Source organism: Diabrotica virgifera, chromosome 5 (assembly GCF_917563875.1).
Source record: "Diabrotica virgifera virgifera chromosome 5, PGI_DIABVI_V3a".
NCBI lineage: Eukaryota > Metazoa > Arthropoda > Insecta > Coleoptera > Chrysomelidae > Diabrotica > Diabrotica virgifera.
Window position 1 is genome coordinate 76,667,336 of NC_065447.1, and position 12,192 is coordinate 76,679,527.

Sequence of the window (12,192 nt, forward strand, 5' to 3'; positions counted from 1 at the left end):
GATCAGGAAACAAAGTCTACCCCATGCCGATGTGCGCTTTTATCTTCGGGGTGGTTCCCATCCCTTCTCGGGTGTGTAAATTTTTTTTTGTTAAAATAACCACAAAAGTGCTGGCTAATTGACTCTGTCAAAGCCATTAATAAAAAAAAACCACAAAAGTGGCTAGAAAACCTAATTCTAAGCAAAAACTCTTCTATAATTTTTTTTTGAAAACTCAATACTTTTTGAGTTATTCGTGGTTGAAAATTGGCCATTTTCATTGAAAAATGACACCTTTTCGGACGGTTTTTTGCGAATACCTTAAATACTATCTATCTAACGAAAAAAACTATAAAAAATATTTTTGTAGCTTATAAAAAAGCAAAGAGACTCGTTCCTTCATAAATCTTCTAGTTATAATACAAAAAGAGATATGGTAGGTGAGAAGAGGTAGGTTGTTTCTTTGGTGCAATAGGTGTATTCAACTTGAAATAACAGAAACTGTCGATTTTAGGCGTATAATGCTACCAATAGAGTGCTTGAAAAGACCTTTTAAATGAGCAATATTAAATGTCGATTGCATTCAACCTAAGCGAGATATGCTGCAAAATATTGACGACTAATGTATTTTAAGAAAAAATGGGAAGAGAATATTTTTAACCACAACGGTAGGTTTTAGGTGTATAATGCTACCAACACCTTTTGTAGTGTTTGAAAAGGCCTTTAAAACGAGCACCGTTAAATGTCGGTTACTTACAAACTAAGCGAGATATGGTGCAAAAAATATAATGACTAATGTACTTTAAGGAAAAATGAAAAGTATATACATTTAACTCCCCATCCACCATAATTTAAATGCATTGTTTTTCTTCTCAATACCTTTTAATATAGTGTTATTTCTACTTTCAAAAAGTTAAACGGGTTTAAAATGAATGGTTTTTTTAAAAAATGTGATCAAATTATAGAATGAATTTTTAAATTTTCTTAAAAATCTTCATTTTTCTCCATGTAACTCGAAAATGAGAAGAAATACGAAAAAAAGATACCCAACAAAAATGTAGGGTTTTTTAGGTAAAAATTTTGTTTTTATTTTTCATTACTGTAGCTCTTATTGTTTTCAAGTTACTGGGAGAAAAAGGAAGATTTTTAAGAAAATTTTAAAATGCGCTATATAATTTGATCTTTTTTTTTCAAAAACTATTTATTTTAAACCCATCCAACTTTTTCAACATAGAAATAACACTATAATAAAAGGTATAGCAGAAGAAAAACGATGCATTTAAATTCTGGTCGATGAGGGGTTAAATATACTTCTCATTTTTTTTTCTTAAAACACATTAGTCATCAAATTTTTTGCAGCCTATCTCGCTTAGTTTTAATGTAATCGACATTTGATTAAAGGTCTTTTCAAGCACTACAAAAGGTATTGGTAGCATTATACATCTAAACTCGACCGTTTCTCTGTTATTTCAAGTTGAATACATCGATTTGAGCATGCACTAAAAAAACAAACTCTTCTCACCTACCATATCTCTTTGTGTATTATAACTAGATCTCTTTGCTTTCTTATAAGCTACAAAAATGATTTATATAGTTTTTTTAGTGAGATGCATAGTTTTTAAGGTATTCGCAAAAACCGTCCTAAAAGGTGTCATTTTTTAATGAAAATGGCCAATTTTCAACCACGAATAACTCAAAAAGTATTGAGTTTTCAAAAAAATATGGAACAGTTTTTGAATAGAATTAGGTTATATAGGCACTTTTGTGGTTATTTTAACCGAAAAATTTTCCACTCCCGAGAAGGGGTGAGAACCACCCCCAAGATAAAAGCGCACATCGGCATAGGGTACACTTTGAATTAGGAGATGAGTAGAGGCTATTCCCAAAATTTCATTAAAATCCATACAGTAGGATAGAATTCGGAGGTAATATCCTATTCTTGCTTCCATTGCCTGGCGTATTTATTCTGTTTGCTAGTTTGATCATGTGACTTAGGTTTATATACTCTTCGACACCTTCAATCTCACTTCCACCTAAGTCGATTGTGATATTTTGATTTGTCAGATCACTTTTGTTTTATTTAAATTAATTTTTAAAGAGCTTTGGCAGATTCATATTTTGAAGTTTAGAGAAAAATTACTCTGTAAAGATTTACTAAGAATATAATACGTTAAAAATGTTCACCAGAAGTTATAAGACGAACAAATATATAAAGCTATAGTTTTAGCTTTAGCTATTATCTTACCTTAAAAAAACAATGATTTTAAACAATGTGGTATCTATTAACTGTGAAAGAAAATGTAAAGAAAAAGAATTTGATCGAATTTTAATAACTTCTTAGGTGTTTGCAATATTTGGTTTTTAAATAAGCAATAATTTACTATACAGTGTGATTGATTAGTGTGATAAAGCTCCGTGGATCCGCTATAGTAATAGATCACCCTGTATATTACAATGTTGTTAAAATAATAATTAGTATTACTCATCTAATCATATTTAAAAATATTTCTGGGTGTACCATAAAGATCTTTATATTAAAACTTTTTCAGTTATTAATTTTCACAAAATTTTCAATAATTCAACAACACAACGTAGATCTAGCAGTAAAATGTTAACACTCCTACTCGCTAAAAACAAATCTATTAGATTTACAAGTAAATCTTCCCGATAAAACAATCAATGGTAAAAAATCAATAATATACTCCTTACATGTATCACTGGGCCCTTACTTTAGAAAGTGTAAGCTGAGCAACAGCTGCGTGGTTAGAAATTATATAATAAATAATGTAAAGATCACAAAAAATCATCCTAAACTAGTCGTTTTGGAATTTACACGGTTTTCTTTTTAGTAGTTTTCTTCGCACGTGGCAAGGTGGCGCTTTCCTAAAACATAAAATATTAGTTTTTGATAAAAGTTTGAGGATAAAACATTCCATATTCAAGCATCAAGCAACTACAGATGTTAATCATGAAATGCATATACACACGCAAAAAATGCGAACCGAACATTATCGCTTATTCTCGAAGAGATGTAGATATCAATGGTAAAGTGAAACTTTGAGTTGCAACCACTTAACATCATGCCACACCAAGATTATTATAATCCGCAATATAATAGAGCAAGCGCAAAACGAAATTGAGTGCGCAAATATGAAGCCCGGTAACTAGGCTCAAAGTCTTATATCTAAGATCACAAATTATAAGATTATAGTAGATTTTAGCAAACCTGTTTGTCCCATTTCATCTCTTTCCAGGTCTTGCTAAGTCCTGGCATGCTTAGTTCTACAGTACGTTTATGTATCAAGCGAACAAAGTATGCAGTTTGTTATTAAGAGTATATTCTTTTGGTGTTTATCCAATATAATTTGAGTTTTCGTGTATTTTGAAGGAAATATTGGGAGAGCTTCTCCAAATAGATGGAACACAACTTCTACGGAACACAAATATAAATATGAAGAACGATCAGATGATAAAGGAAAGAAATGAACGAACTAATAAAAACGAGACACATTCAGAAGGAAACACGGTCAGGCTACCTTCGATTCCTATTCGCTAAAGATAACAATAATGAACCACCAACACCAGAAGTGACGACAAAGGAAGAAATAAACATTTGAACAGGGAGAGGTTAGGGAAATTAAAACAGAAAATCACAGGGGAGGACAGAATACTGAATGAACTCGAATATCGCAAGAATGGATATCAAGCATCCTAATACCTCTCTTCGAAAAGGGAGACAAAGTTGTAAAAATAAACTGAATGAAATTATAACAGCAAAAGAGCAACAAGGTTTTAGGTCGGGAAGATCGATCACCGAAGCTATATTTATAATGAAGCAAGTGCAAGAAAATAATAAAAATACAACAAGCCGGCATATTTATGTTTCGTGGACCTTAAGAAGGTATTTGGCAGGGTCAAACTAAAGAACGTTATCCATTTATTGTAAGAAAGAGAGGTAACTGTAGGAATAATCACAACGATCCAAAATATCTATCACAACGACATAGTAAAAGTAAAAGTGGAAGAATAACTAACTGACCCAATTGGAGCTGGCAATGGATATTATTTAGCCATGAAGAAAAAAGTGCGGAATTGGTACCTGCGACAAATGACTGAAATGAAAAGTTTCTGATTCAGCCCTATAAATATAGATCATATTAACTCAAAAGCACTTTTTCAATAGATTATTATTAGCATTAATCAATAAAATAAGGTTCTTGCATTTTACACACTCAATTTCATCTAGCTCCCAGTTTATTTTATTGACTGTGGATTTTCTATTCTCCAAAAAGTTCCCGAATGGTTTATAGTTTAGAACGTTGTTCGGTTCGCTGTTTTTGCATCTATAGGTATAACACGTATGAATTTTAAATTTTTTGTAAGGTAAAACCTTTCTGTTCGAAACTTAATAGTATCTATGTTCTATAGAAAGATTGTTAAATATGCAAGTTTATTGTTGTGTACATTAGTATGATTGAAATGTGTAGGTTTTAAACAGAATATGTGTTAGAATATTATAAAAACAAACTAAAAAACGGCAGCCGTGATGATTATGGTATGTACATGTACATGGCCAGTTAAAAGTTTCATTTGTATATAGAGGGGTTTATGTACAGATTACTTCTTTACAAATAAGCATACATATTTCATATAGAGCTGTTTTGGAATTTAGAAGACTGCTACCTCTATCACTGCTATATTTGATTACTGTTATGTTATGATAAACTTTATTAGGTATTGAGAAAGAGAGCGAGATACAGAGGAAGTAATAAACCACTGCCATGTGGCCCTTGAGACAAACTTGAGGAAAACATAATCAATGGTCAGGTTGACTTTAAAGCAGTTTTATTTATAAATTTCTTATGGCTGGTTTGCGCTACAGAATCCAAGAGGTCGGACTTCACGGCTCCCAAATATCAACCTCACCTGCACGAGTAATCAAGAGTCAAGTTGGTAACCTTACTAGATAAATAATGAGGCTGCCACAACATAATTTGGTGGAAAGGATCTCATCACAGTTGTATATTGTCTCAGGGGAATTAACTACATGTTCTAAATAGTCATTAACTCAGCTAGCCAGGCGTGGTGAATTATAGTCAACTCCCAACTACTAAACCATGGAAATGTTAGGCTCTAATAATACAGTAAGTACCTCATGAAAGTAAGAATTATCTAGAATTATTATCACACAAATTTATAAGCTTGTATCCAGGATTCTGGAACGAAGGTCAAAAATATGCGTTTAAACCGATAAAAAAAAAGAACAGAGAAACATTTCATATAGCCTTACATAACTCAAGAACTTTAGCATCACAAGAACGCAACAACTTTATTAACAGAAAAACAATATATCCATTTAGAATATTTCCACCAGATCTGCGTATCTAACCATCAAGTTAGTACCCCCTCAGTACACCATGAAATTGCGTAACTATTGCTGAATTAATTGAAATCAATTACGGTATTATCATTTCCAGATTTTGATTTGAGATTTGATTGAGATTTTGCAATGCAGAAATAATTGCAATGTCAAAATAGATGATTCCGAAAAGATATTGGGAAAGTTTGGCAGTTCAGGATAATAAGCTTAAAAAACCATGCACTTAAAATTTCTGTAGTTATTAATTCTCGCGTATACAGAAAACTTGAAAGGAAAACATAAGCAATGTTCATCAAACTTGGATGTTCATCAAGACTGCATTTTTACACCGATTTTTTCACTATATTCTCAGAAATTATATTTTCTCAGAAATAAATGGTGGCATCAACAATTTACGCGACAATACGCAACAATACACGCGACAGAAGTGAAGCAGTTCGCACAATGTTTCTTAAACTGGATGATGTTTCAAAGAATGATCAAATTCGCAAGTGTTGTTACCATGGCACTGTAACCTGGACTCCGAAGGCTAAAACAAATCCGGTACAGAAGCATTCAGCTTATCACGAAAGATAAAATCGAGGGGCGCAGAAGAACACTCAGTTCCGAATAACTATTTCGATTATCTGAAGCTTAGACAAGGAAAGAGAGAGGACGAGTAATCCTTGACCAAAAGTGAAGCCAAACTGACACCAGAGATTTTGATCATCGACGTATCTTTGGGGTATTGTTATGCATTGAGTATTTAAAATAAAAACATGAAATGTATTTAAAATGAAGAATTTGTGTACGGTAAATGTTTTATTAAGTTGCTCATATTACGTACATATGTTTCAATACATACATATGTTTTTATTACGAATTTTAGATGATGATTTACTTTATTTTTTATGAAATTTTAACCTTCAACGAACACCCACCACTGGCAACCCATTGTTATTTTTGACGTGACCGCCATGTTTCTGGTGACAAACAAACCAAAAACTGGCTTCACTTTTGGAACGTGTGTTTTAAATGAGTGTTACCCGTCCTCTCTTTTTTCCTTGTCTAAGATCTGAAGACCGTGAACAACTCGCCAACCTTAAAGAGACCTCTAATTTGGTACCGAAAGAAGAAAAATACCTGCATATAATAATAGGCCATGCAGTGACAAATGTGGCATGAAACTCACGGTAAAAAGACCAGCATTCTTGTAGTAAGTAAAAACGATTAAATACAACATTTATTTAGAACAAATAATGAAACTTTTAAAACAGCAGACAAGTTACAAATCTAGGATGCAGTTTCCATAAGAAAAGAAATCACTCACAGGGGATTAAATGTCACATAGGAAGGTTGAGAACTCTCTTTAACCACCTCAGAAAAATCGTATACAATATGCAACACTGATAACACAAGTCTTGAGATACTGTGTTTTCCACTCTTTTAGAACCCAGAGTACCTATTAGTCCTAACGTTGACAGAGGCATTGTAACAACTACTTAGAAGCCTTCAAAATATGGTGCTATCAACGTATGAAATAAGATATAATATACAAGTTATGTGACCATCAGAAACATATCACACTTAGGGTAGGCCATTTGATGTCCAAAAAGAAGTCGAACTAATTCCGTTAATTTTGCAAAACAAACTAAAAGGTACTCGTCGAAGACAGATGTGAGAACGATCTCCCTCTTTTTTCTACTTTCTTGAACAATTTTGCTCACGGTAGAATGTTCAATTTGTCGTCATTATTTTTAACATATTTAACCTAACCTAACCAAGCTTAACCCATTTTTTTAAATTGAAAAACGTGTAATATGAGGACTAGTAGGGCATGATGACTAGAAAAACCACAAAAAATATCTGTATTCATAAATGATAATAAAAAAACGGAATGTTATATTATTTAATAGCAATATGTGCGACATTACATTAAACGCTTTGGCATGAATTACAATGAGCGTTATTGTTTATAGCAGATATGATGTGCAATGCTTTAAAGCATTCCTTTAATAGCCTTAATATTGCTTATATGTGATTGCAACAGATTCAGCTTTTCATGGTGGGTTTCTGAAAGAACTCTTGCTTAATTTGATAATAAATCGTATTACATTGTCAAAAAGAGCATGCGTAACAGACATATGGTTAGTTTGCAATAAAAAACGTGTTAGTTGTTTCCAAGAAGAAAACCGTCATGCCTGGGATCAGTCGATATCTTCATCAACGTATCTTCTAATAATTTTGATTCTTCGAGAAGCCAAAGGTGATTCTTTTAAAGTTCTCAAGGAGAGTTGGCTACCACCTTTAGTAAGGTTTACAGCATGCGGAGGCGTGGCATTCACGTGTGTTCTGAGCAAGTCGTTATCGCTTTTCGATTGTAGTTTGGAATCAGACAGAGGTTTCAAATAATCTTGACTCATGTAGCTATGCCAAGATGATCTTTTTTCCGCATCATTGTCTTTATTCCAAAATCCAATCTTCTTCGGAAACTTGATTAGTTTAGAAAAAGGAGATTTGCTTTTAGACGAACTAGAAGAAGTTGAAGAAAGCGAAGTTCGTGATCGATTTAAAAGTGTTCGTTTAGGTTTAGGTGGTTGCAAAAAAACGTCCTTACAGATTGATTCTGCTGAACCAACAGATCTGACTAATCCAGGCTTAAGCACCAAGGTAGCTTTTATCGATGGTGTCGAGTCGTGTAGTGAGGTGTTTTCGGAATCTAAGGAATTGCTGGCTGGTTTGATAGGGTGTGTAGCAGAGGGTGGAGGTAGAGGTGCGTGCTTTTTGTTGTATTTGCCACCTCTTGAATCAGGATTGGATGTTATTACTTGTTCTAAAAGTTTTTTGGTTCTAGGTTTTATTATCTCTCTATCGCTGTTATCCAAATTTATGTTAGGATTTTCAATTTTGTCTTTGTCAATATTTTCGCTATCGTTTTTAGTTTCTATTAAATTTTTCAAAAACGCAGAGAAGCTCCCAACATCTTTCGTGATCTGTAAAATGTCCGGGTTACTCTCTATGTTCAAATCTTTTTCATTGGAAGAAAGACATTGTAAAGAAACATTTGTGGATAGCTCAAATTTACTGATGTCTACATTTTCTTCACATGCAGTTATTATCTGAGTACCCTTACTGTTTATATTTAGATTATTTATACCATCATCTACATTGTCATGCACAACGTCTAAGGAGTCCAAAAACTCATTCTCACTTGAAGAATCTGTTTTTTCGTCAAGTTTGGGCAATCCTTTGGTGTCCTTGTGGAATACAACATTGGTGTCGAATTCTTCGTTCTCGTCACTCTCCTTTAAAATAAAATATTTGCTGTGATATCTGCGTACATCTAATTATATTGTTACTTTATTTTATTAAAGCAATTACAATTGGCTGGTTGGTAAGTTATCAAGCTTTGTGTAAACATAATTTGAAATATAAGGGATTAAAATAAGACTTATTGTGGAGAAAGATATATTACATTGTCAACGAAAATATAATTGAGTTTAGAGATAATGGTCTAAGTATATGATATGTGTTAATATAGTGTAAAGCATACGACGACGAAGTTAATGATAATTTCACTGTACACTCCATAAGAATATCAGAGTTTGTGAAGCCGACATCGTATGGGCACAACTAAATTTAAACCCTTGTAACATATCAATATTTGAGTAAACTTATAACCAAACGATATAACAAGAAATGTCCAATTTCAGGGCCGATGTTTTATAATGGTTCAATGTTTCGGACATTAAATTTAAATGTAACAGCGTTACTTACAGTATCGACCGCGACTACTACATCTAAATGACAACCAACTACCTCAATCAAAACCACTGGAAACGAATCCACCTAAATACAATATTTACGGTTTAGCCAAAAATTAACAAACCTGATCTACTCCTCAGCCCAGAATTCCTACCAAGAGATAATAAATAAAATCAATGCAGCAGCTTAGGAAACGCTCGACACGATTCAAAGGAACAAAGAGAATACTCCATTGTGGTGGACAAATGACATCTCTAATGCAGTACACAACAAGAAACAAGCGTATCAAAAGTGGCTGCAAACAAATGATCCAGATGATAGACGAACATAATATGTAAGATCAAACAGAACTAAAAATCTAGTAACTAAAGCAAAAAAAATCAAGAGAAGCAACAAGATCAAGACAAGCATGGAGAACGGTAAAAAACCTCTGAGCAAATAGATAAAAAACAAGTGGAATAGTAGAATAGATTTCATACAAGAAAGATCTTGGATCGAACATTACTCACAACTTCTGACTGAAACAAGACAATTCACGAACGCCGAACAGCAAATGAAGTGGCATATGACGAAAACGATAAAATAACAGTCCAGGATGTCTAGGATGCCATGCGAACTTTAAAATGTCAAAAGGCATGTGGACCATAAGTATACCGAACGAATTACTAAAACAGCGCCTAAAAGTATTACGGGAATTACTAGCGTATGTTTTCACTTAATTCTAAAAAGGACATGACTTACCACCGGAGTGGAAAAAAGCACATATTAGCAAAATTATCTACAAAAAAGGAGATAGAAGGAATTATTCAAACTGCAGGGGACTAAGTGTCATAAATTCACTCTCAAGACTCTATGGAAAAATAATAAAAAATTAAATTTAAAAAGGGATGACACATGTAGAACCAATTGCCTTGAGTGGAGGTAAATCCTGTATGGACAGCACATTTTCTCTAAAGCGGGTTAATGAGAAAACATTAGCCAACAAGCTTTAAACTCGTGTAGTCTTTATAGATCTGACAAAGGCATACGATAGTGTATTACTTTCAGTGCCCTGGGTAGCAATAGGAAAACAATGAATAAGCAAAAAGATATAAAAGCAATACAACAGATTTACAAAACTATGACGGTTAATATTAAAACTGGAAACAAATTAACTAGAGAAATTCTAATTAGTAAGAGCCTAAAGGAATGGCTGCTGCATAGCACCTACACTCTTCAAAATATATCTGAATGAGGCGCTCTCACCCTGAAGAAGAAAGTGCTGCAATAAGGGCATCTCAATCGAAGACAAGAGTGTGTCCATGATACACTTCGCTGGCGAAGTAGACCAAGACGTCCTGGCGAGATGTCAAAGATGCAATAACCCCCAGAGATCTAAAGACTGAAGATTGTTTTGACAGAAAACGCTGGAAATTAGGATGCGAGAAACGACGCCAGGCTGCAGAAGACTCGCTGTTATATTATGGCGTAACCCCGGCCCGACCCTAGGGATTTTGCCGCCCTAGGCAAGATCAGCCATCGCGCCCCCTTTCTCGCTTGGTAGACCCAAGTCAATTTCAAAAATTGGCTGTCCTGTAAAATTTGCCGCGCTGGGCAACCGTCCGGTTCGCCCACACCTGGGACCGGCCCTGGCATAACCGACACATTCATGCCTATTCTGTAACTCATTTCGATGATAGAAGTCAGGAAAATTGAATAGAAGTGGCCAAGTCAAATATAGATAGTCAAAATCGGTATTCCATAACTCCCTCGGAATCTCTACAATCGGAATAGTGAATAGAAATGACTTCGACACCATTTACCTGTCGAAATTAGATTTCGATAATCGGAATTGTACTTGACGTTTATATTTTATATCTACTAAAAATAATTTATTACTACTTATTTATCATTATTTATAGTATTTTTACCTTTTGTATCTGCTTAATTTTTAGTCTGTGGTGGTGTTTACTTAAGGAATTGTATATTTAATTTAGACATGTACGAGTATACATCAAACCTAACCTTAAAATTGATTTGGCATCCGAAATTCAGATTCTGAATGCTGAATGTTTGCCAGTCACAGCGTTGCCAAACTTTTTTTGTTTATTTCTTGTACAATTTCAATCAATGGCATAATGTACAAGAATATATTGTACAAGAACGTTTAAAATATAAAGAGAGACTTATAGCGTTGATTGATAAATATATTATACCAGTTAAATTGTATTTGTATCAATCAACGCTTATATATTTGTATCAATAAAAGACGCCATTTTTGGGAAAAGTTATTTATCAGTTATTTTACCTGGAATCAAATCTTAAGATTGTATAATTATTAGTAATATCTTACATCATACATCTTATCCTCATTTATCTTTTTTATTTATCAGTTTATCTTCTTTTTTATAACAATTTGAATTAACTTTGATTTAAAACCATTTATCATCTTTTGAGGTTTTTGTGTCCAATATTTACACTAATATGTTATTGTTTACTTTTCAAAACGTTTTTTTTTTTGTTATTTCAAAACTATTTTTAAAAATGTAACTGTATGTAATGTGATAGTATGAAAAATTGAAGATATGGCAACGGCGTCGTATTTCAAATTTAGAACCAGCAAGAAACAGGACACAGAACACTAATTTCGCTTGACAATGCGGGGCTGCCACCCCCTCTTGACCGCGTGAAACAGAAATTGCCGATTTCGATTTAACCTGCTTACGATGTGGGTTACAGAATGCCAATCCAAACACGAAAATGACGCGATAGATATGAACATGATATGACATTCCGATTTAGGGTAATTACGATTCGACTTGGTCATTTCTATTCGATTTGTTAAAAGTTACAGAATAGGGTTGATTAATAACTGTAGATGAAATCAAGAAGGCCAGTATGAGACCAATATTGACGTAGGTACGCATCAGAAACCAGACTCAACACCGCCAAAAGACCGAGACTACTGAAAACAGCAGGAATGAGAATACTCAGAAGAATTATTACAGGAAACACACTAAGAAACGAATAAGGGGTGACGAGATTAGAACAAAATGTAATGTAGGTACAGGTTATAAATGAGTGGATACTAAATAGAAAAAAGAATGGAA

At 33.5% G+C, this 12,192-nt stretch overlaps 1 protein-coding gene across 3 annotated transcripts in view; it reads right to left on the bottom strand.

The window, feature by feature from the left end:
* Positions 1–252: 252 nt before the first annotated feature.
* The window catches only part of LOC114331861 (receptor expression-enhancing protein 1-like), a 136,392-nt gene continuing 124,452 nt past the window's right edge, over positions 253–12,192 (bottom strand). The window contains exons 7-8 of one of the 3 annotated variants that reach the window (XM_028281539.2): positions 7,540–8,643; positions 253–2,862 (exon numbers count right to left, since the gene is read on the bottom strand). In XM_028281539.2, coding sequence (XP_028137340.1) covers positions 7,546–8,643 — 1,098 coding nt within the window. In that variant the 3' untranslated portion in view covers positions 253–2,862; positions 7,540–7,545. The remainder of the gene's footprint in view (positions 2,863–7,539; positions 8,644–12,192) is intronic. The other 2 variants (XM_028281541.2, XM_028281542.2) reach the window with 2 other exon arrangements.